General features: G+C 39.9%; 1 protein-coding gene across 1 annotated transcript in view; it reads left to right on the top strand.

The window, feature by feature from the left end:
• Positions 1-26,782, top strand: part of snx29 (sorting nexin 29) — a 175,456-nt gene that overhangs the window by 69,434 nt on the left and 79,240 nt on the right. The window contains exon 15 of the mRNA XM_055004707.1: positions 15,743-15,849. Coding sequence (XP_054860682.1) covers positions 15,743-15,849 — 107 coding nt within the window. The remainder of the gene's footprint in view (positions 1-15,742; positions 15,850-26,782) is intronic.

Below are 26,782 nucleotides of genomic sequence, written 5' to 3'. Positions count from 1 at the left end.
CTTTTGGCCAGGTTTATAGTAGATACAAACCTTAGTTCCTAATTCCCAATGTCTCCAAGTTAATGTAAACAGAAAACTTCTTCCATGTTTGCCTGTTGTCTTGATACCTTCAGTGTAATGTACATTTCTGCAGCATACCAACAGCTCTGCTATTAAACAAAGACAATTTCATACACCAATCAATCCTTTAATTTTCGTTGACTGATCCAAAGGTTTCTTTCATTGAACTTGATATTTCCAGCAGATTATTCATATTGACAGTTATTCAGCAACAGTGGAGGAACTGTTAAGTATTTTTCATGGACCTTAACATTAATTAGAATAAACAAGAACGTAAAAAAACTGGAATAAATAGATGTCTGAAACTGGTGTTGAAAGTAAAACCTCTAGTGAAAATCAAGTTTTTGTCCAAATGGCATCTTTCATATACTAGAAGACAAATCATGAGCGAGATGAGCTGTCAGTGCCATTCATAAAGGATTCATTTGTAACAAATTTAAGGAGCTGATCTTGTCAACTTGCAGGATTGGACTTTCTGTTTCAATATTTTGCTCAGAATGGGTTTCCGGCTTATAACATGTATGACTAGGTTACTCCAATATTACGGTTTGCAATTGTGTGGTGTAGAGTAGCTTCACAGTGTTTGAGCAGAGGTATTGATGAGCTGATGTGCTCGGACATCAGTGGTTCGGTGGAGAGAGAGGCAGGGATTTCATAGAGCTGCCCATTTTCGAAGAAACAATGTTGTAGAGTTCCATTTTTAACGTTTTAGAACACGAAGCAATTATTTCTGTGAAAAGAAAAATTAAAATAAGTAACTTTGATCCACAGATAGAAGTTTTTAGGGGTTGAATCAGCAACCAGACTTTAAATAGAAAGTCAGAGCAGCAAAGTTGGAAGTACATGACTTTGTTGCTGTAGCAACTGGTCCATGTTCATGATGGCCAGTGCTGGAGGATCTGCAAGTCTGCTCTCACCTTCTTTCGTAACCAATTTGTATGGTTTCACCTACTTTCATTCCATTTCTTTACTCCTAGAGACATGTTGATTAAATCATAGTTTATTTTCAGACTGCACATTTTTGGATCCATGTCACACATTGGAAGCAGATTCAGGATTAGTTGTTTCAGACATACGCTGAAGAACAAAGGAGAAATGTGCTTGCAGCATGATATTTTAAATCTTAAAAGAAAATACGGGGCCTACTCTCTGAAAGTTTCTCTGCCTGTGCCTTAAAACAGTTCAAACTTTTCTTCCCCATAGTTTTGTTGTGCAGACATCTGGGTTTGTCTTATGTCTTCTGTCAGAACAAAGAGAAGACCAGATTGACAGACATGAACTGATCTGGTTTTAATCCTTGAAATTTTTATGGAGGTCTCTGTGAATGTTTCTTAAGTTTTGCAGACTGAAAATGTTTAACCTAAAGAAAACTCTCTGTCAGTGTGCCTGTGTGTCTGTGAAGCCTGGTCTGTTTGTTATTCAAGAGGAAAGTACACAGCTCTAAGGAAAACGGAGAAAAAGCCTCTCTTCTTGGCATGCAAATGAAAAATATTTACCCTGAGATGTTTTGGTTATATGCTGTTAGGAAGTAAGAGCACTCCGACTTGGTGAATGAATGCAGAATAAATTATGTCACCAGGTGTGATCGTATGCTTTTGTACATGTAAGTAATTCTCACAGTGTGCAGTCTGTGCTGCTATAAAAAAGAAGACTTGACAGGGAACAAAGACATGTTGTCCCTGGAATTGACAAGATAATAGATGGCGGCCTTGGCAATGCAGGCCTCAAAGGCCAATGTGTATTTTGAAGGTTGGCTGTTTGTAGTAGTCACTAAAGGTTTCATGGATAATTCAGTCCTAATTGGACATGATTAAACACAATGATGTTGAGAACACTCTGGGGTCTAGTTACAAAAACTCAATAGACGGGAAAATATACATGAAAGTTCACACGAGTCCATAAAAGGCTCGCTGTCTGTAACAGCCTTCTACAGTTTGTGTGGCCACTGTTTGCCTCCAAATTAGGTTGGACAGCCATCAGATTTGAATTAAACTGTTTTCTCACTTTTACATAGAACCAAACCCAGAACATGCCAGCATTACGGTCGATATATTAACAGAATATTCAGAATGCCATAGGGCAGGGAAACTGGTACTGAAACGTAAGATAAAGAATTTGTGGGTCTTATCTCTTCTCACCACTTTATCAGCAGGCATAGAGAAAACCATTATAGTAAAATAATAATATATATGACTGCAGATTTTGCAAATTACATCAAATTTACTTTAACAATAGTTAAAAACCTTTGAGTTGGTTTGCATGGGTGGAAAAACCAGTTTCAGTATGTACTCATTGTTCGACAGAATGTTTGCTAGTTTCACCTAAAGACTTACATCCATATAGCCATAAAATCACTAAATAAAAATGCAAAGTTTGGTTACATGAACAAACCCCAAGCGTGCTCCTTTCCTGGCTCGTAACAGTTTATCATCTTGATTATAGAACAAGCTACTCATTTCCATTGTGGTTTCCGTGCAGGTCTCCCAAGGTGTGCTAGTCCGTGGCCACATGGGCCTCTTATAACCCCCTTCTCCACTCGTAGGCCTCCGCTGGTCTAGTGGTCGCCCTTGCAAGACAGGTGACACAGATTAAAAACACCCTTGACCCTGTGTCCACCTTCACCTGAGCAAAGTACTCCCTTCGGTATGTTTTGCTTTCTGTTGGTTAGGCTGGTGTGAGGTAAACATCTCTGATGCCCGGTCCAAACCACCCACCCGGCACCCTAGTCTTGGCACTATGCAGTGCTTTACCCCTTCGGCCTCCTTGCACCTTTGGATTTTACTTGTTTTCTTTGTTTAATACGCAGACTGTCAACATGAGATCGTACCTTTATCCCTAATACTTTTTATTTATAAGCGTAAATGTGTTTGAGTGTTTTTCATTGTGGTGTTATCATTAAAATTATTAACTGTATACCTGGATAAATGGGCTAATGTGCTGAAAATTGAAGTAAGGTTGTTAACAATACACATGAAGCCTTTTTTCTGCTGATTATTATTGACAATATGTCATTAAATAATATAATAATTGACAATATTGACTGAAATGAAGCATTTTCCAGCTGTATTTTCCCAACCCTAGTATAATATTCCATTTCTCATTGCAGTTTTTCCTTTGTAGTTCAGCACTATACTGTGCAGGTCACACACTGTATCATGCATGAGGCACAAACATATATTTATTTCTTCTACTGTACTTTCTGCATGAATAACACATTTTCTACTGTAGGTGTGAAAGCTGACAGTAATGGTTTTGGTTTAGTAAGAATATTAGCAGATTTTTCCTTCATGGCGTAGACCACAACCACCAGATGTCACTTAACTGTGAAAAGGTTATGCACATGTATACGTTTATGTGCAGACATGTACAATATTTTATGCATAACCGGTTGTAATTGCCTGCAAGTAAGTGGTTTTGTAAGTTTCTTAGATTGCTGCGTATTGTATTTGTCTGTCGCTTTGTAAGAAATAGGGAATCACTGTGTACGTGAGTATTGTTTTAAGTAAACCCGTTCACATTTTGCATGCAATTGGTTCCGTAAATGTGGAAATTTTGTCATGCATGAGAGTCTGTGAGCGCTCTGTGAATGTGTAATAACTCTTTTAATAGGCTGCAGCAGATTGAGCTGTGATGCTTTCCAGCTGAGACATTTTTGGGTCAGAGTTGTTTTTTTTTTTCTAATAATTGCTTTGATCACAGGAATAATTAGGTTTTCTTCTTTCCCCTGCTCCAAACACTCACATTCGCAAACTGGAGCACCTGCTCACACGTGTCCTTCTTCTCTCTGTGTACAGTGACATACATTGAACACACGCTGACAGAAGATAGAAAGATAGTCGTTTTTGGAACAGACTACAAAACAAGCGAAGCGCTGTCAGATCAAAGTTTTACTGGAAACTAAAATCTTTTAAATGCACACCATCAAAACAATGTGAATTTCAAACAGAGCCTTCAACTTTAGTGTGTCGGGAGCGATAATCACTCCACTAACTATTACCTATTTGTAGAATAGATTTGGACGTGCTGTGCTGAAGGTGGAGACTTATGAAATCCAAATTCATTTACCCACCCTGCACAGTGGTGGATCTTTCCTCCTGAGTCTTTTTCTTTAATAACTGCAATCATATAAATGAGTGAAGCTGATTCTTGGAAGTACAAGAGTTATAGTTCATTAGTGTACAGTTTTATCTGGCTTTAGTTAAGATGGAATAAGATAAATTGTACACCAAATCTTATTTATATGATTTATTTCTCTGTGTGGGTTCACTGAAGTTACTTCATTTTCTGGTGAGGTGAACCGTCAGTAATCAGAAAGGAAGAATTTCTGTATTATGAATATGATTGAAAAAAAAAAAGAAGTTTGCGCCACCATAACAAAATGGTTTATTTTTTCTGCTTCAGTCACATCTTGAGTTTCCCCTGTGGAAACTTAAGCCATCCAGGTACAAAACACGCACTGAATGAAGAAAGTTCTTCCTCAGGTTTAATTTTGTTAAATGAGATTTTTCATGGCCCAGTTGGAGAAGTGAGTGGTGCTGTTTTGGATTCTGTGCATGAATGTCTGCGTCTTAAGCCTGTTCTCTAAATGTATCGGTGTAAATGTGTTTGTGCGTTAATGATTTTGACACCGTGACACATGCACACTGAAATCCAATTTTTGTTTTCACTCAGATGTAGCGAATTTATGATTAAGCCTTTTACATTACCTATAAATATTTATTAAATCCTTCCGCTGCACATAATTCAAATATTGATCGCCCCCTCCCTCCGTCCCATCTTATTATTTTTTGCCAAACAGCATTGCACATTGCTTGCACGCAGCTGCACTCTGTCACCTCAACGAATGTTCATGTAATGCTGAGAGGTGTCAAGGCTAAACAAAGGCGGAGTACCTCAGATTAGAGCAGATGATAAAATGAAATTTTAATAATCCCTGTGGTGAAACTGGGTCATTGCAGAAGTAAAGAATAGAGGACGAGAATAGAGCAAATGGAGACGTGAAAATTATGCAAGTAATTACAACCAGAGAACATGCTGTGCTGAGGGCGAAGCGCAGATTAGGTAAAGATGTTTGCAGCAGCAGGTTAGAAATGTGACGTCCGTGTGGATGGTGCTAAGAACGTGTTCAGCGCACATGTTGATAGGTTTGTTTCGGCTCATGTGATCCTTACCTCCATCTTCTCAAACAAGTGAAACGCTGAATAATAACCTTGTCAAAAATGAATCAGTGTTGAATGCAAATTGCAGGTAGCAGATTGTTCAGGTCACACTGACAAGCTTCCGTGGATTATTCGCTTGTCCAAACAATCAGCCCACTGATTTGATCAGCATTGCCGTGGACGCGCGGTTTGATTGCAGTCTGAAACTCTCGAGATAACCCCCATGTAACATAATCAGATTTAATCGTCTCAGTCGTTATAGGAGCGTTAGATGAACTTTATTGATCCTGGCAGCTAAATTGGGTCATTGCAGTTACAGCAATTAAATGTGTTTGGTGGAGGAGATAAAACAAACAAATTTTTGGCTTGTCTGTTGATTCCTGGAGGGTATTTTTTTAAATGTTTTTGTGTGATTTTAACACACTGACATGTCAGCAGGAGAATTTGCAGCTTTCTCCAAACCATACTCATGTACTTGCTAATTCTATACAGTATTTGCTATTTACTAATCCTAACGTTACTCTCCAATCATTGACTACAGTCCTCATAACTTATCTCTGTGTATAAGTTACATATTTACAAGTTTTTCCATGAAAATAATCCATTTCGCCTTAAAATGGCTTAAATGTAACCATACACTCTTGAGACCTAGTCTTTGAGCCACACATGTTACACCCAGAACCTGATTCTGAAGAAGAGTTATGGTACCGAGGTTCCCCTTCTCAAGCTGACCAAACTGATTCCTTACTGTTGTTATATATGTTTGTTTGCTGTCTGAATTTGTGCGCCATTGATACATTGCAGCTCTATTTTTCTCATGTAATATCTTTGAGCATATAAGAAAAACACAATATGGGCATAAAAAAAGTTGGTTTTCACCAGAGGAGCTGTTAAATATTTAACTTTTCTTGCAGTTAGTATGCTCAAAGCGAGTATACTTTACAGTTCTGCACCAACATGAAAAGATACAAGATGTGTGCCTGCAGATGTAAGATGTTTCTGATGTCTCATCATTTTTTTTTTCTTCCCCCCACCAGCCTCTTGATATCCTGTTTGTATTGTCAGTACCAAATCTGGAGCAAAAAATACAATTGATTTGTATGCATACTGGTAGTTTAGACTACGTGCTACTTTGCTGTGCAGATTTGTGTGACCCCACCACATGTTTTACACTCTGACTATACAGAAAGATGGGTGAACCCTCCATAACAGCACATATACGTTTCCTGAAGAGCAGTTTTGAGGCTCATTGTAGTGGCTCTGGCTGTTGGTATCTTGGCAGTGCCTGACTCCTCCTAACTCACCCTGATGAGCAAAGAGGTGGAGAATTGAGTGGAGCTGAACTGGGCCATTCAAATGCCTTTGGGCCATGTGGTATTCTATTACAGAACCCACCCTTAGTTACTCATATTTCTAAGCTTTTATACAATACAAATGGGTGAGTTGCGTCAACATTCACCGCACGTTCAGTTGTCATGAACAGGGAAATTAGCAATAGAGACCAAAACTCTCGTTAAAATTTTGACATTGACTGACTCACTTTTGGTTTGGCTGTTTTAAGAACTGCAGTTTTTGGTACTTGTCTTCCTTTTGGATAGGACAGAAATATTTTTTTTCTGTACCTGAAAGCTGCACACTGGCCACTTTTGGCAGTTTTTCAAGGTGGAATCAGAACGTTGACAAATCATCACCATGTAAAGTTCATATGGAAACATATCGTCAGTCAGTTTCCTATTTACACATCCAGCAGACGCACAGAGCAGCATTATTGTTCACTTTTTGCGTCAACCTACTCAAAGAGACATTTAGGCTCTTCAGCTGCTAAATATAGCACCATGTTCTACAACTATGTGTAATGTTAAGTAAATCTTTCACTGTTTTTGAGTGAGAGTCTGGGGCCGAGGCTGAAAGTGGGATTGATAAGAATAAAGCAATGAGCAAAATTAACCCCTTGACGCCTGAATTTATCTACAATTATCTAAAAATAAATTAGTTATTAGTGTTTTTGCTTTCAAGCTGATGCTAAATTAAGTGGAGATTGTTAATTTGTCTATAGCACATAGAATAGATATATAATAGCAGATATATAGTAATGCATGTCCCACTCTGACCGGTCCTACCAGAAACCAGTGCTTGCAAAAGGTTCCGAGGTACATATTGCATATGCACAAACCGGCATTGGGGGAATGGATACACTATCTTGGCTGCAGTCTGAATGCAAGCATGTTGATCTTTAGTAAAGGTGAAGGGCAGAGCTAGTTAAAATCTAATAAATATCCAGATATAGAAGAATATGAAATCTGGTTGTTCATATACATGATTGACTGTCCTCATGTTAAGAAAAATCTGATAATGTGTGTAAAGAACTGGCCAACGCGTTGTTGATGTTTTCATACCATTGCTGATGTTCTGCATGAGTCATTGCTGAGCTGTTGATGCTGGTTTGTCACGATGTGAAATCTTTCCTTGTCATAAATAGGACATGTTTGTCCACTTGTCAATTTCTGTTTCTAATTTTATATTTTAAGTATTCAGTAGACACTTTGAAACTACACAAAAATACTGTGTGTTAAGGGAGCAGGTCAACATACACTCCTAAGTATAATCAAGTGAAATCATGGTGCTTTTGCAATGTTTCATTCCCAGGGGGAAAAAAAAAAGTGCTTTTAGATGTCTGTTTCAAAGGGCTGCAACAGAAGTTGACCCGGTGTAGGTTTTGAAAAAGAACATGCTGGGGCAGAAGAAAAGTACTTTCAACCACTTTCCACCTTTTGTATGATACAAGGCTGGAGACTGGCTGTGGTTTGGTTGTGATAGATGGTGGTTTGCTGTGATTGGAGCTATTCTGAACTCTTCCAGGAACAGAGCAAGAAAAAAAAAAGCTCAAAGAGTGCACTTGAAATGAAAGTAGAGCACACAAACAGCCAGATGGTTTGGAAATGATAGGTTTGAGTATGTGTGTCTTTTATTTATACACATTCTTTCATTTTTTTCCTGTGAATATGAATTGATATTGCAATTAAAACAATTGCATGGTTGAGGGCATTGCAGTTTCACTTCATAGTTTAAATCCTGTTCATGTAATTTGTTTGATAGAGGAAGATTTCGCTCTCTCTGTCAGAACTGGTTGCCATGTGTTCCCATTTCCTGCTACTCTTTGTTCAAGTGAAATCCCTTACTAAGCTCAAACCCAAAGACGCAGTTCCCTCGCTTTCTGTTTTTTTTTTTTCTTGTTATAATTGGGGACGCTCCTTTTATGCCACCTCAGACAAACGAGTGAGGAAGAGCTACAGTGTTCGCTGGTGTGATCAGGATATCGCCGGTTCTCCACTCATGATCAGCAAACCCCCTGACTGAGCCAGGCCAGCACAGAGCTCCCTGATTGGAGCCATCAGACAGAGGAGAATAGCCATTTCCACACCTCCTGCCTCCCAAACGTGTGAATGAAAATCTTGTGCCATTTGTCGTACGTAACCGAAGCGAGTCAGGCCTCATCGCTCCCCCTCTGTCTTTTCTTTCTCTGTGCACATACATGGACTGATACACAAAGGCTGGTGTTATCTGAAGGAGGGGGAGGCGAGAAGTGAACTATGAACGATTAGAAAATGAAAGAAGATTGCTTTTGATTAGTGCTCATTAATTAACTCAGTCAGCTGCCTGCCTGCTCCACAGCCAGCCCATAGAGAAAGCTCGGCCCGACTGCGTGATTAACTCGACTTTGTGTGTGCAAAGTATGCTTCCGTGTGAGGGAGGCATGTTAGTGGAGCAAGACGTTTTTGATCTTGTAGTTTCATAATGAAAAACAGTTGAACCTTGCACTTCAATTTGCTTTTACTTCCGTCTTTTGTGTTGCTGCCCAGGTGTGCGCGCATTTTAAATCATCTATTTATTCGTGTGTATTCGTGTGTTTCATTCATGTGCATGTGGAAAATGACGGACCTTCGCAACATGCATGATTAGTGGCATGCTGCCAGGTTAAATTGAATGGGAATGAATGATTGATAAGGAAGAAAAGAAGAAGATTGAAGAATAGAAAATGAGGAAGAGGTGAGTAAGGAGTGAGGAAGATTTCAAAGGTAGTGTTCAGAAGGAAAGGACACAACAAAGACGGGGAAAAAGAACCCAAATCAATACCTCACAGAGGAGAAGCCTCAACAAAAGCAAGGACATGTTTTTTAAGTGAAGAGAGATGAAAGAAAGTTACAGGCACAAAAACAGAAAGAACAAAGGATGGGAAGCAGGAGCTGGGAGGGATGGAGCGATTTCATAAGAAGATAAGATATGGAAGACGAGATTCAGAAGAGCCCCAATTTCACAGTGGTGTGAGTGCCGCGGGTTTGTGCTGTTACGGCACTACAAGGAGCGCTCCACTTGATTGCGCATTAGTCCTATTGTGGTGGGAGCCCTGCGCATGTTTTATTTAGCAGCTCTGCTCCGGCTGGGCTGCAGAAGGACGGACGGTTGTTTGTTCTTCAGCCCGCTGCGTGCTTTGGGGGTCGCGGATGCAGAGCCACGTCTCTTTACTGCTAATGGACGGAGCAGCATTAGTCAAATGTTTCAGCCTCCGCCCCGCTTTTCTCGACAGCTGGCACAGATGTTATTATCGCCCGTCATAGCTCCCACTTTAGAAAGGGTATTTCAGGTTTTTCCTTCATTTCATAGAAGGGTTAGGTTCCGTATTTCTTATTCAGTGCATATGAACCTGTCGCTATATGTAATTCTTCAAAGGCCAATCTGAATTAAACTGTCTCCTCTTGTCTCTTTTTTACCTCGTCCCTCCAGTTGGTAGCAACAGCAAATCACAGGGGGAATGAAATGTCTCCACTTGTCCATGTTTCACCCTGTGCCATTCCCATTCAGCGCTGAATCTTTCTTTGACCTTCTTGATCTGCAGACAGTAGGCAGTTTCCAGCAGCTTGCCCTCGAAGCCCCAAGACAGATAAACGAGAAGGACTTTGCTTCAGACAGCCGTCACCTCAGGATGTGGCTCAGAATTAGAATTACTTGAATGTGAAAGTGACAACTGCACCACCGTGAAGCATGGACTGAATGGAAAATTCCAATTATGTGGGAAAATTTCCTGGCTAGCTGTTCGCTATTCAAGACAGCCTTTGTTTGGATGTGGTTGAACTTGTGGAACAAAGGTGTGCATGTTGCTTCGTTATGGTAAATGTTTGGGGAACTCAATGATGTCATCCAATGTAAATCAACAGTATCCTTTGCCCTCCTTGGAAGTCGTCTCTTTAAAATTGAGATTAGCTTAACTTGATTCCAACAGTTGTCTTGTCCGTCAAGCGCTACATGTTGCCGAATGTCACTGACCTTCCATAGTCTCTGGCTGTTTGTGTGTCTTGGGCTTAGCACACACCGATTAAAAGACTAAAGCTTTGTCCTTTTTGACCTTATAGGATTTACGGCTACTTACTTGTTTGAATCATATTTTATATCTATCCTTTAAGACTGTTTAACACTACCGGGTGTGCAGCTGAAACAAGGCAAAAATTATCTTACTTTATGCCATAGGAATACACCTAAACACTAGTTTAATGGAATACATCATTGTAATTAAGGTTAGATCTACTTCTGCCTTAATGATGAGGATAGTGATACTGAGAAGATGATGTGCAATTTTTGCCAGCTCTCCTTCTTGCTGTGACTGCAACGTCTGTGTTGCTTTTATAGTATATTTTTAAATCCTAAGTTGGGTTTAGAAAAATATTTCAGTCTTCTTGTGAGAAATACACAGCTTTAGACCTGTCTATGTTTGCAGTTATCTGGAAAAACACAAGTTGATAACTATCGTTGTGTGACCTGTGCAGCCAGATAATGAAAATATATCCTGTCAATGTTAAACTTAGCTTGTAGTACAGACCTCAAGTCGCTTGTCTTTGTCTGCATATTACCGCACTTCCATAAAGCCGCCAACAATCAATCAGGATAATAGAGAAAAAAGTTGCCCTACGACATGCACAAGATACAAACACATTGTGCACCCACTTGTAAAAACATTGCTTCATTAAGTTAATGTTAGTCAGCAGCTCCACAGGTTACCTTAAAGATCTCATCTACCATTGTTCTGTCTTATACAGGTCACTACAGTACCAAAGTGAGACTCACACATGCTGCATGTGACAGTATTTCAGAAATTCTGCTCTAAAATTCAATAAAAACTTTCCACAACATGGCCAAAATGGTTTCAGCCTCATCTTAAAAGCACATGAATTAATAAAAAGATTTGTCCAGTAAATAATTGTGCATGACACAAGAGTTGTATGTTGTACACATGAAAAAGCCTGCTGAGATATATATATATATATATATATTTTTTTTTTTATTCTGGACTGTATAAAATAAACATGACATGACTTACAGGCACATTATCCTAGTTATCTGACAAACTTCAGCGCTGTCGGTCCCCAGCGAACTTGTCAGCTGCCTGTTTGTTCCCAGTTAACATGGACTGGCTTTGTGTCTGAGAGCAGTTTTACAATGTCACCAAGTGAATTGAAAGCGGAAAACATCACTTAACAGCCACTGAAGCAAAACCAAGGCTTCACTGTTTGCTGCACTGAACATCGAGTCCAGTTTGGAGGGGAAAAATTCTCCGCTGGCCTGTGTGTCAGTCTCTCAGCGGACCACCCTGCTAATGTGGCTCATTATCTCATACGCTGTGATCATTAGAGAGGTGGTCTCTGGAGACACACACTCTCAGGTGAACACTCAGGAGGATGTACACATTTAGGAGTGGGACAGTGCAGCTCACAAACACCAGTAAACACTTGTGCAATATGTCTGATGCTCTTTCTGTGGAAGTTGCAGCGCAGAATTCGCTCATATATGACTCTCTGCACACACACACACGTATGTAGCTGCTGGGTTTGTAGCTCAGTTATTTCAGACCAGTTGTCTTTCCAATTTCCTAGAGTCAGGAACATCTATGTCTGCCCCCCCCACCCCTCTCTCCGTCTCCCCCTTTCTCTCTCACCTCCACACCCTGTGAATTTTTCATTATTAACAACGTATCGATGTGACGGGTAACAGAAACCCAAGTTAAGTAGGGGAAAAAAAGCTCAGAGCTGAGGCAAATTGGTAGCAGTCGTCAGCAGTCCTCCGTGTGTGAGCCTTTGTGTGCCTGTTTGCCATCTTTATGCTGTTGCTTCCATTTTTTGTGTGGATTCCTCTCTCACGGGGGAAGTGTGTTTTTCAATATTTTATATAGTATGTATATATTTTCTCTGTGTGTGTGTGTGTGTGTGTGTGTGTGTGTGTGTGTGTGTGTGTGTATACTCGTCTTCTAGGCTATTAGGCTGCTGACTGTCGTATACAGTACAGTGCTGCTGGTGGGCCATAGATAAGCTTGGGGATTGCTACGCCGCTGGCCCTTTGCAGGAGCCTGGATAATGTGTTTCTGTCAGCCTCCTGAGGTGTGAGTGTCTGTGTGGGTGAGTGAGCTAGTGTATGTTTATATAAGGAAAATATGATGAATTCTTACAAATTCCTTACAATAGATAATATAAGGCAAGTTTCACAAAAATATTCAAGCCAATTGGCGATTCATTGCTTTCCTTTGTCTCCTACCGTATAAAGTGAACTCCTTTGGTTTTACAGAGATGATCTTCTACCTCTTTTTTTTAATTTAAGTCCCACATGTCCCCAGAGTGTGCATTTTACATGCCAGCTCAAAATATATTTTACCATTCCTATAATACCCCTGGTTACAGTTCTGTTTCCAACTGAGATGCTGCTGCCCACACCCTTTTCAGGAAGAGGGCTGCAGGGACAACTCTCTTTGTGTCTACTCTGTTCAGTGAGTGGCAGAATGGAGTCCTGTTTTTACATCAAAAACAGCCTGCAAACCTGAAAAGCTTGTTCAGAGACACAGAGGACAGACAGAAACTAGAAACTGATCTTTTCGCACAGTTTATGGCTCTCTTAAAACACTGAGGGCAAGTGATCAAAAACGGATGATCGATGAAAAACTGAAATTTTGCTTTATATAAACATTGATAATGAAAAATAGTGGCAGCTCTGTCAACATAAATGTTTAATCAAGAGCTAAAACTTGAATTGTTACAAGACAGCAGTAGATAAAACATTGAACTGGCAAAAAAAATAATTTAAAATATCACTGTTTGCCTTTAATTGAGAAGTTTCCTTACTGCGGTTCCTATTTTATGTACTAGTTTTAAGATGTACCTAGCACAGAGTACGCTGTTTTTTTTTGTTTTTTTTTAATAAAACCAGCACTCCACTGTAAGAACTTCAGGCAGACGTGAGGTGGTGCAAATGTTTTCATGCTCTTTTAGCTTTTCTGTTTCTGCTGGATCTGCCAGCTTCAGCAGTGATGTTACTTAAAAGCACGCAAATGCAACAACAAATAGTAATTACTGGCCATAACTCCAGGATAATCATGTAGCACCTTTAGCTTTGAGAATGGCACATGTTTGCCGTGGCACCGTTTCCATAAGCTTCTGCAGTGTCACAGCATTTATTTCTGTACAGAGTTGGATTAATTTTCTGCCAAGAGCTTGCATTAATGATGGGAGAGTCGGACCGCTGTGTAAAGTCCTCTGCAGCACATCCCAAAGATTCTCAGTGGGGCTGAAGTCTGGACTCTGTGGAGGTCAATCCATGTGTGAAAATGATGTCTCACGCTCCCTGAACCACTCATTCTCAATGTGAGCCCCATGAATCCTGACATTTTCATCTTGGACTATGCCTGTGCCATCAGAGAAGAAAAACTCCATTGATGGAAAAGCCTGGTATTTTTTAGTATACTGAGGTAGTCAGCTGACCTCATTCTTTGCGCACATAACGTTGCTGAACCTGACCAATCCCAGATCACAACACTGCCCCCACAGGTTTGTACAGTAGACACTAGACATGATGAGTGCATCACTTCATCCGCCTCCCTTCTTACCCTGATGCGCCCATCACTTTGGAACAGGGTAAATCTGGACTCATCTGACCTCATGGCCGACCACATTTCTTCCTCGAAGACAATGGGTTACCACTGTCCTTGCAGGTTTTAATCATGCGTTGGACGGTTCTTAACCTGATTTTAGTAGTTTCAGAAATCCCCTCAGTTGTTTTCTTTGCTTGATGCAGGCCAATAATTTGACCCTTCTGAAACTGATTAACATCCTTTCCATGACCACAGGATATGTCTTCCAACATGGTTATTTAAGAAATGAGAAGCTCCTCACTGCATCATCTAGGGTTAAATAAGTTGTTACCAGCTGAAACATATTCATCACTGCAGTAATAATTCAATGGAAGGCTTGTACCTATTTGCTTAGTTAAATCCAAGTGGCGACTTCTTTTTGGACAGACAAAAGATCAATGAGATGCAAGAATTTACACATCAAGTGTAATAAATTCACAAAATGCACATGATCAGAGCATTTCAATATAAGTGATTGTGGGCCTATCTGCAGTCCACTGGTTTGACCTCATTCATCACTGCTCTTATTTGTGAACCTCTTACCTGCTTGTCTCCCTACGGCCTCCTCTGTTTGGAGCTACAACTAGCTGGCCTCCTTCATCAATACCTGCCTCGCTCTGTCTAGACGTTCAGACTCTTGCTGGGGGTTTACTTTATCTAATCACAGTCTAGCTGTATATTTTCTAAAACCTCCCCCCGAGGAGCCATCGCCGCTACTTTATCTGAGCTCTATGGAGCCTTTGGACATGCTGAATTTCTTTCTCTGTACTTGATTTTTCACTCTCCTGTTTTCTCAGCTCTCCTCTTCCTCCCCACCTCTGCCTCCTCCTAGCCTCAGTGTGTTTGTCTAGGTGTTAGCTGTGTGTGGCGGCGGTGAAATAAGGGCGTTAATTTGCTTTTGCCGAGGTGAAAAAACAATCCATCTTACACCCACCTTCTGCAAAAAAAAAAAGATACCCAGCTCCAACTTTTGCTAAGTTTTGCTGTTGTTCGCTCAGAGAAGTGGATTAGTCGATGTTTATAGGCTCAGAAGCTTGCGCTCCAGGCACCGCCGTGATGACTTTAGCCAGTTAGCAAGCTACAGTAGTTCAAAGAAACAATATACTCCATGGAAACAGAAAGTCAGAGTGCAACAGGAAATGTTCAGAGAAGGGGAGTTTATCGTTTAACAGAGCAAAAAGAAGTTTTCTCAGACAGACACACACAAACCGGGCAATTTCTGTTGATCATTTCTGTGTGTGTATGTCTGTATGTCGTTCCCTGTGGAATTCTACGTATTATTTATAATGTGCATGACTCATATCTTCTAATGTGTGACATTCATTCAATTAAATACAGATTCATGGCCCTTGTATAGCTGGTAATGTGTATATTATATAGATCTGTGGCTCCCTCTTCATTGTTCTCTTGATGCTAAAATGAAAGCATCAAACAGCCACCGTTGTCCCACCTCACCGCAGAAAACGACGCTCTGTGCATCGCTGGCAGAAACCCAATAGATTGTGGGAAGAGTTTTTCCTCACAGTGAGTTCTTCGTACATGTCACAGCTTCTGTACATGTCCTCTGTTTCTGTTGCAGCTCTGTCGGTGTTGCGGTCAAGTGAAGAACAAGCTCCTGTCCCGCAGAGCAAGTTCATGGGAGACATCGAGGAGCTGGCGGCCAGCTACGAACGCAAACTCATCGAGGTCAGTGCTGTCCGTTTATCTTCATCGGTTCACCCTCTGAACTCCAGGCAGTTTCTGGACGTCATTTCACACTTTTACTCACTGTGGGCTCATTTTTCGTTGAAATGTAGATTCCTGCAGCTCTATGGAAATAGCATTACAGTGGCTACAAGTAGACTCAAACTCAAAAATGTCTCATGTGCAGTATGATACAGTTATAATCCAATAAATGAAAGAAAAGACAAGAAAACAGGTTTCAATGTTACAACAAATGGACAGGATTTTTCCAAAAGCTCACAGCTGTAACCAGTGCTGAACAAAAAGGCAGTACCTTCACATTCTGTAGATTTTGTAGTAGTACTAGCAGTTTTACAGCATCTATAAACTTTTTCACACTACTTTGACCATCTACTCTACTAGCATATTTCACCATGCTGAATGTATCTTTCAACAACTTCTTCCTTTGTATACCATTTCTGAGTAATGCTGCATTTATTACGTGTGTTTTATTTTCCTCTCAGTCTCGCCATCTTGCGTCCATGTTTTCCATCCTGTCATCTCTGTGTAATCACAGTCAGCAGCTCAGTCGAAAAGTCCTTGAATTTTGTTATATGACTGTTGCTCGCTGCCGAGTCACACCTGGCTTCTCAGCTGTGGTGGGGACCACATGCATTTTTGTTAGGGTTAGGTTGTTTTTACAGGATCTCATGCAAGTAATTTTCTGAGTTTTTTGTAATGAAGCTTCTAGAATTAAGTGATTTTGATGTAATATCAGAATTTCTTATGAGTAGCACAAAGACACTTTAAATGTTGAAAATCCAACAATTTTTTTGCTCATTTTTGTTGTTTACTCATACTCATTCATATGAGAAAAGATGAAAATGGAGCCAGTAGGTGAGGTATTTTAGCTTAACCTAGTTTTTTTTTTTTTTTTAAAACATATTGTAAGTGGTGGTGTTTTTTTGTTTGTTTGTTTTAAATTCAAACAAAGCCAGGCTTGGAATTGTCTCTGGCGTCATGTTTAAATTAAACACACAAGATGGTATTCATCTCTCCATCTACCTCTCAACCAGAAAGCAAATAAGCGAAATGTCCTATGGTTCCAGTGGTTCCGAAACAGCTCTGACTTGTTGGGTCAAAGACATATGACGTCTGTGTTTTGTCTGGCATTGGGACGTCACGTTAGATCCTTTGGGTGCTGTGGGTTGTGGTGTGGGCCCTTTGTGGATCAGGATGTTCTGGCAACCCTGTACATACTCAGTCAGATTGGGATCTGGGTAATTTGGTGACACGGTCGTCACTTTGGACTTTTTGTTGTGTTCCTCCAGCTGTTTCTGAGCTCTTTTCGTGGAATAGCTGGGAACCATGTCCTCTCTGGTTTTAAAGTTGTGCTGATCAGTGTAATTAAGACTATCTGTAGTCACTGCAGTGTTCTTTCAGAATTTGAACCATATACGCCTGGTTGTTCTTTCTTCAAAGAGGAAGTTTATCCTTCAGTCTATGATTTGTCCTGTTTGCTTTACTGAGGAGGATAAACATGATCTTTCCATCTGCATTTCGCTCTTTGGATCATCTGCCGGTGCCAGAATCTCAGATAGCTTCTGTTTGTTCAAGGAGAACAGAACAATTCAGTCCAAGTCCCAGCTCCTGCCACGCAATCTAGTTCGTCCACTTACGCTACATCTCATCAATGTTAATGGGGTAATGATTTGCACTGAGAAATACCTGGGTTGGTAGTTAAGAAAGAATGATACAAACAAGTTTTTAAGTTTTTCTCACTGCTGAGATCTGTGCAGGGAAAAATTCTCCCCAAGCTACTCTATCTAAATAAAGCAGAGAATTGTACTTTCTGCAGCTGCATTGATTTAAAATCCTTAACAGTGCCAAGAGCTATTCCCTCAGCAGTGTCTTCACAAAAATATCAATTGCAGGGGAAGGAGAAGGTCTCTAATAATTGGACTTCAGCCATAGTGCTGCCTGCTGCATAAATGATGATAAGAGTTGTATTAAGCTTCCTGTTAGACTGACCAGTAAGGCAACATTTCCAGTAAGTGTGTATTCTAATAGGAAGTGACGTGTGTGTGTGCGTGTGTGTGTGTGTGTGTGTGTGTGTGTGTGTGTGTGTGTGTGTGTGTTTAGGAGAGTGTCAGCATGAATAATTAATGCATAGTTGTGTATTTCTTTAATAAGAAATAATTCAGTCTGTGTTTGGCCAAACTATGTTTTCACTTATTTATGCACATGCATGTATGGTGCATTTTTAATGTTGTTTACTTATTTATTTGTTCATTTGCTTGGCTGTCAGTCTCCATCAGGCTTTGACAGCCTGGAGGATGTGGCTGTGGGACACATTCGCACCGCCGGCTCTCTCCTGGTCCCTGGCCAGCCAGTCCTCGATGGCTTCACATAAATAATCCTGTGATGCAGAGCACAGGTGTTTTCCTCGTCCCTGTTAGGTGATACGTTGCCTTGTGGAAACACTGTAAAAGCTGAAAGTGGCTGCAGCGGTGAGGCTCGTGCTTGCTCTTTGGTTAATGATATCAGCTCACCACAGAGGAAAGGGAACAAGAAAGATATGCAGCAGCTAACAGGAGGTACAGGATGTTCTCATTATGTTTCACTACCAATGCTGTGAGCAATTTGGTTTGATAAGAGTTATTAGTATCCAGAGGTAAAGGGATACTGTGCTGTTAGCGTAAAAAAAGAGGTGGAAAAAACAGATACAAGGATGTTATATATTACATATTGTACAAATGTATGCAAGTATGTGTATTCATAAATCCACATACTGGACACCACCCATCAGGATTAAAAGCAGGATTAATAAATGGTGTGATTTACAGGAGTCGCTGTCAACGCTCATGATTCAACTGTCTCGCCTCAGTGACTGTGACAAAAATCTAACCTGCCAAGTTATTGATTTTAGAAAATGTCACATCGAGCCTTGTTGGATACATACAGACCTGCCAGAGACAAATAAATATTGGACGCGGCTCAGCCTTTATTAACCTGGGAAACACGCCTGTGTTTGTGACCTACTTGAGTTTTAATCTAATGATGCTAATGCATTGTATTGACTTTGACTTTTCTTGTGTTTGAGCAAACTCTCAAGGCGCTCTGTGCTCTTTTCCTGCTGCATCCTCACCTGTTTGTGTGTTCTGTCAAGCTGTTCACAGAACAGTAAAGCTCTTTCTAAACTGGTCTAAATGAAAGCAATTTGAGGGTTGGACAAGCCGCCTCTTTAGCTGGTGATGGTTAGTGAATTTGGATTGGGGGTGATGGTCTTTCAACTGAACACACCCTGTGATTTGTGAAAAGACAGCGTGGTCCTACAGGTGACAGATTATGCAGGCAAGACTGTGACACAATAAAACCCTGTGTGACCCATTTCCTTGGAACTACTGATAGCAGCATTCAAGGCATCAAATGAAACGCTTCAGTTGTTGGTGATGCATATAAACATAAGTATGTAGTTTACTGATTTAAAAAAAGCATCTATTGGTTTTAGATTTTGTTGCTGCTAACCACCAGCACACTCCTTCAGCCACCAGGTGCTATTAAAGTGCATTGATTAGATACTTTGAAGGCTGCTTTAGCTGATGTTTTGGCTAGTTAGGGGGCAACAGAATTAGTTAAAAACACCTTAAACCAACCTATGAAGCTGATATGTACGTTGTCATAGAGCATTTTCTATTTTACACGGACATGAAGTGATATTACCATTCATCTGGTGTTCTGTTTCTGAAGTTAGGTTTTGGTTTCGCTCAGCTCTTGATCGCAATGACTGGGTTTCCAGCAGCTGCTCGCGACCTAGTTGCTTACTTTGTTTGCTGCTCTTCAGGTAGTGGAAAGTTCTTTTATCAGAGCTAATCTGAAGCTGGAGATGAAGGCGGTTAGAGATCACGGATCATTAAAACAAAGCAATGAGCTGAAAGAATCACTTTTAGCCGAATAGAACTGCAAAATGGGTTCATAATTCCCTGTGTTCTGTACTGTAAGTGGCCCTTTTCATGTTACACATCATGTCATTTGACCCATTGTAAACAAACAGGTATTGATCAGTGCAGCTTTAATGGTGTTTTCTTTGCTGCATTTCAATTTAGAAATATTTTAACCCAGCACCCCTTAAAGGTGACTGATGACGCTCATTTTCATCTCTGTTTTTTTTTGTGAGACTCCATTAGAGTAGCGTTGCATGACTCACATCAGCACATCATAGTGCTGCCTGCTGTGTGAGTGATGATGGGAGTAGTGTTCAGTTTCCTGTTAGACTGACCGATGAGCCAACACTCCCAGTACATGTCTTCTAATGGCAAGTGCATGCATTGCACATACAAATGCACATGCATGTTTAGAATTCCCTGTGTTCTGTACTGTAAGATTTCCTTTTTCATGTTTCACGTAAAGTCATTTACCCCATTCTTAACAATCAAATATCGATTAGTGCAGATTTAAGTTACTTTAGTTACTTCATGCTGCAATGATTTTGAATATATTTGAACCCCGTACCCATTAAAGGAGGCCTGTTATGCTCATTTTCAGCTCAACACTTTTATTTTGGGACTCTTCTAGAGTAAGTCTGCATGATTCACAGTTTTTAAAAAAAATGGTATTTATCTTAGACTGGGCTTTGTACAGCCCATTTATCCTGAAACAAGTTGTTTTAGCCCCTGCTGCCTCCCCAAAAGGCTACTTTCTTCTGATTGGACAACTTCTGGAAGCCTGTAAAATGGAAGCACCCAGTGCTTGTGAGTTGTACTGCCTGTATTTAACTCTGTCAATGAAAACTATGATGAAAAATATTCAATCATTTGCCTGTTTTTCATGATGAAAACTAAATTTAAATGAAATTTAAAAAGTAGCATTTTACAATGTGAACTATGAAGAAATGTTTTATACTTTTTGTAAAAAAAAATACAAATTATATGATTATGTTCAATAAAGAGACTAGTATTTTTCAGATCCCACTGCCCCAAATTTGACTTGTTCAGTAGATTTATCAGTTTGACCTGTTTTGCTGTTAATTAAGGTCCTTATACTCAGTAATCTAACATGTCAGGCAACAGTGCTATCCGGCAGTTCTTCAAAGTACATAGACTACAAATTATAATTACAAGTAGCAACAAAGTAGCAGAGTCAAACTACAAACATACAGGCAGCAGAGAACATTAATTAAAAGCTAAGCTAATGGTAATGTAACACTGGTAATGTAATACAGATGATGATGATGTTGTGATGTTCACGTTACTTTCAGTCAGATCGTGTTCATGTTGCTGTCAGAAGGAATTAGTCAGTTCCAGGATTCATGAAACTTTTCATCTAATTCATCCTCTTTAAATTTACAAAAGAGTTCATGTAGGATGACTGTATTGCTTTCCAGCCATTTGGGATCTCTTCTCAAAGTGAACCCGGACAGAAAAAAACGACTTTAGTGAACAAGTGAGTGAATCACCCACTGAATGAGCTGCTGCTCTCCTCTGGTGAGAGCGTGTCGTTGTCTTAATGCTAATGCTAGGTGCGCAGTATGGACACAGATTGGTTCAGAGTTTGGAAATGATAACTGGATTTACTGAAGAGACTCTGTCTTATCTGTCGTATCACTGCAGAGCAGAAGGAAATGGACGCTGAGCCTTTCCAAGTAACCTCGCTATAGACCAGAATAACCTAAGTAACCATGGGAACTGTACACAAAGATGCCAACAGCTGTGGCCTCAAAATGCTTAGATGATATAAAATTCAGAACACAAGAACTGGACTAAAATGTGGCAGACGAAAGTAGATTAAAACATTTTCAGTTTTAGTTGAATGAAAAAATAATCAAATGGCTAAAAATGGACTAAAACTAATACACGTTTTTGTCAGAAGACTGCAACTAAATGAAAATCAGGTGCCAGGCTTAACACTGGTGCTGCACTTGTAGCAGATAAAGAAGAAAAACATTGGAGGCTAGTATTCAGAGCAGTTTGAAGCCTGAGCTTTTGTCTCACAGAAGAATTTTACATACATTTACCACATTATTTGAAACATATGTAATCTGAACATCTGACATTTTAACCTTACTTATATGACAGGAAATAAGTAACAGCAAGATGAATTCTCTTTAATATCGGTCCAAACTGCTTTTCATTTGCAAATTTCTGAGGTGTTAGAGGCTGTCCCTTTATTTACAGGTGCAGAATCGAGCAGGGCTGACTTTGTGGGGTTATAATGATCTCTCAGTGGTGGTGTTTTGGTGTCCTGCAGGTCTCACCCTTCTGTCCATGACACGTACAGCACTGTGCAAAAGTTTTAGACTCTGAAAGGGACACAGGGATGCTTTCAAAAATAGGTCTGCTTGTTCTTGTTTTTGCCTGCTGTATGCCTGAGATCATTATCATGCTGCAGAATTATTTTGAGACTGATTAGATGCTTCCCTGATGCTATTGTGTGATGGATGAGAATCAAAACATCTTGAGCTTAAAACTGTTGCACAGCGCTGTCAAGTGATTTGGAAATTGATCGTAGGTGTGTCGGCGCTTTGACTGACAGTTTCTATTTGATCCATGTGATTCAGCGGATTTGCGAAATAGGTTGTCTTCTAATCTCTTTCTTTAATTGCAGTCACCCCTCAACCTGTATTTAAACTGTCTCACTAAGATTATGGGCTGCAGTGAGTTGGGCAGGAAGAATTTATTTCTGCTCTTGATGATTCCCCGACCCTCTGTTTTCTCACTGCTTTGTTTGTTTCCTTTCCTTTCTTGCTGCGCCGGTGAGAAGGGAATAGTAGTGTTGCATGCATTCACCAGATGTGTTAATTCCTCTCAGGATGAGCAGCATTTCTCACATGAATCTGCATGAATGTCTAAGTGGGTTTAAGAAGCTATCAGTGTGGGAGGGCACTTTAACATACCCCAGTGGATCGATGTCTGTCTGAAATGAACAACAGTGACATGATGGAGGGAAAAGAAATGTGTGAAAGTGAGACAGATGCCGAGAGATAAAAACAAGGAGAGAAGAAAGTGCAACAACTCGAGGGGATAAAGACATAAGCATTTCAATTTTCATCTTTATTGCGTGGTAGTTTTCATCGTCAGTGAGTAATAAAAACAAATTGCATAATGCAGCAAACATGTCCGCTGAGGTTTCTGGAAAACAGCCAAACTGCATGACATTGATTTGCGAATCTGGAGTGATAAGAAAAGGGTGGGCAGGTAGTGATGTAACACATCCTCTTATCAGAGCTCGCAGGCTACAGAACCACCTCTATGAACTTATCAGCCTGCTGATCACTTACACTCACCAGCATGTGGCTGCTCCTTTTTAATTAATTAATTTTTTAAAATCCGTTGTGAAACTGAAGTGGTAGCTGCATGGACTTTTGGAGCATGTTGTTCAGGATCATTGAATGTGGTGCGCAGAAGGACTTTCTATATTCAGTGACTGAGGAGAGAGAGCTGCAGATTTAGATAAAACAGAGAAAGGGTAAATACGACGTTACAAACCACTTGTGGCCATTGTGAAAGAGATGTTCAAGTACTTCTTTCGATTAAAATCAGGGCATCTTGATGAAAAAAGAAGCAAAACTGAATTTTTTTTAAGAACTTAGTAACATTCAAATTGGTTGAATATAATTTTAGACCAAACAAATAACATCAGAAGTGAGTCTGCTTAACAGTGTAAATATAATACATTTACAGACACCTCATATCAGGCTTCGTTTTTACATCATATGGCAACTCACCTACTGACAATCAAGCAAACTAAGGGGTCATTTTTGCCTTGCTTTCCAGCTCAGCCTCAACCAAAATAACATATTTTTTTCTGTCCATGTAAAGCAGTATTAAGTATGTTCTGAGTTTAACACACCACAGAGAACTGTTATGAACCAAACAGCCACATTTCAACAGCCAAGTATAAAGTATTTGGTTTCAAAAACTTTTTAAAATCATCAGTATTCAGTATATCTCTGAAATGCTGAAGATATGTCTGTGCAAGGAGCTTATTGACAGCTTTCAGACCAGCCTAAATGAACCGTATTAAACTGTCCAAACAGACCTGAGTTTGTTTTTACTGAACCAAACAGGGAAAATATCAAATCACAATGTGTTCTATAGGTACGTATGCAGAGTTCCTATGACTTTGCAGCTAGACTAAGTAAGCACCCAAGGCAACTTACCCTCACTAGCATATGCTGCCTATGGTGCTGCCAGATGTTGGCTGGATGGCAGGATGAAGGCCAGGGAGGGAGGGAACCAGTAGCAGACTGTTCATGACTCCTAGTTGTTCACTGTAAAACTACCCAGTGTAAAATAATCACATCCGAGGCGGGTGCTAGTGTTGATCCTCTGCTGTCCATTAATGTGACTCTTAACAAAATCAAGCCCCTCTTCCTTATCTCATCATTCTTAGGAAATTTAAAGACCCCTCTGGGGAAAAACAAGTTTGCATTTGTTGTACCTTGTTCACATGGTGTTGTTTTGTATGCTGAAGACGCATTGTGAGTGAAATAAGCAGTCAACACCTGACTGAGATTTCTATTCTCAAACTACAGCGTAGCCATGAAGAACATAGAATCAGACTTCTGGAGTTTCATGCGTAACAAATCTAAGGAACCAATCCTGTCAGCTTGTAGGACAGGGCTTTCTGTATCATTCAGAAATACTTTCCTGTTGTACAGGTAGTTTGTTACAGTGGTGTGGGAGAAGCACTGATGCTACTACGCTCCACTTTTTATAATGTTACAGTGTTAGTGGGAGGGGTCACTGTGTCATCGAGCCATGGTTTCTGATAAAAATCCTGAGCACGAAAATTATAAAAATGGTCTTCTTACTCCACAGTTCATGACTATGTAGTTCATTTTTTTCCACAGGTTTTCAGCATTTCTTTTCTGATATAATATGTTTAGAAACAAATGTCTGAATTTTCTTTGCACAAACTTTAAAGAAGTGACTTTATTATCCTTAAAGGCACTAAAATCTGGATTTTACTGTGAGTTATGAAGTCCCATGTGAAGACACGATTTTCTCATAGAAGTTAGAACAGTTTGAGATATTTCCCTTTCTTTCTTCTTTGCTCCGTGATTTCAATGGCCTGTGGTGGGTGAGGCTTAGCTGGACAAAGACAAGTTTAAATACATTTCACCATTCAGGATTTAGACACGTTTAAATAGAATTTCCGTTTTTTTAGTAATAAACTCGTAGTGACAACGATGTAAACATCTTTTTTCTGTTTACCTTGATTTTGCTGTTATAGGCATAACACTGAATGTTTTTCAGAAATACTGCATTAGTCAAGTTCCCAAGGGCTTAAAAAATCTGTGAAGTAATTGGTATGTTGAAGATCTAACATCACAGTGTAAACTAACACTGTTTTGTAATTGTGTATTGGACTTGTTAACAAAATTGTGTTTTGAGTCTTGCATTTGTTAACTATAATAGAAGCTGGGAAGGCAGAAAGCAGCTGTTTTAGAATATTCTTATGAAACCTGCCCAGAGGCAGTATGTTGCTGAGGCAAAGTATAGTCTCAGTAAAGACACCTGCGAATGTAGATCATTAGAAAGTGCTTTGAAAATTTTGTGATTTAGACTGAGACGGCCGATGCTTGCACCCCAATCTGGGGCCTCATTACATCATACAGTAGTGCTGTAAATGAACGTGTCTGTAGCTCAAAGGCTCCATCGTCCTAACCCAGATTCTTCAGCAGACTCATATCCGATAAACAGACTTTGACTGCATTCAGAGTCTTGTGACTCTGCAGTTGTAGCAGAATTTTTTGTTGTTGTTGTTTTCTTTTTCCCATGATATATTTTTTCTTTCTGCTGTGTTGTATTGATAAGAAGAAGGAGAGGGCTGTTAGAGGATAGAAAAGACATATAGGTCGAAACTTCCAGTGGGATCGGGGATTCTCTCTTTGATCCACAAGCTCATTAATGAACCATAAACAACATCAAGAACAAGAGCAACAATTACAAGCTGCAGACTCAGAAGAGACACAGTAATAACCAGAATATGAGCCCACATGCTTGTATAATGACTGTTGTCTTTGCTGTGTAATGCAAGAGAATGTGACCCTTGAAAAAGCAAAATACTACATAATGCATAACATTCTTTCCCAAATAATGCAGGTGAAACTGCTTTAAAGTGTTCACACATTCTCTGAGTACAAAGGTCTTCCCAGGCAATAAATGTGCTTTGACTTGTGTTATTTTTGTTTTGTAAGACTGCGTGTAAAGATTTCTATGTTCAGATAAGAATAGAAATCTTTTGCTTCTCTCACTTTCTCTTGATTTCAAAATGCAGTAATGAAATTATGGCATTTTATTCATCTTTTGATTAATCATTTAACAGTAAAAACGTCACAGCAGTATGAAAACTTAATGTTCCTGCTATGGAGCTTGTATATGTGCATGTATGTTAAAGCTGCGGTGCTCATCTCTGCTGCCTTCAGGGCTCAGTGGGGAAGTGATTGCTGAAGTCGTCTGTGTAGCTACTGAAGCTCTGCAGAAGGAAAGTAAGGTTTGTTAAAAGCAAGCCTAACTTGATTAGCTAACTTTTCCCTCTTTACTTTATAATCTGTTTGGTAAGCACATCTTCCTTTATCTTACTCTGCCTGTTATTTCGTTCTCACTTGGCGCTTATACAATTTAGATTAAAAACAGTGGCCGATTTATCATTGGAACTTCTCAGCAGATTTTAAAGTAAAACAAGACAAAAGCCTTTTCTTATTTTCTTGCCCACATTTATTGTGTCTGGGTTTGGTTGGTACAAAAGACCTTGTTACAATAAAACCTGGTTTTGATTTATAGAACGCTACAACAGGATAGTGATTATGGAGAAACAGGTACCTTGGACCAACTGAGACCCCATAACTGTTCATAAAATCAGCTGGGCAGAGCTTTAGAAGTCAGAACCAGCTAGACTCAAGTTTCTCATCTAGCAAGACTAGAACTTCCTCCTAAGCCTCAACATCCTGCAT

The sequence above is a fragment of the Amphiprion ocellaris genome, chromosome 18 (genome assembly GCF_022539595.1).
Source record: "Amphiprion ocellaris isolate individual 3 ecotype Okinawa chromosome 18, ASM2253959v1, whole genome shotgun sequence".
Classification (NCBI taxonomy): Eukaryota; Metazoa; Chordata; class Actinopteri; family Pomacentridae; genus Amphiprion; species Amphiprion ocellaris.
The sequence above is the reverse complement of the archived record's forward strand: the minus strand, read 5'-3'. Positions and strand labels throughout refer to the sequence as shown.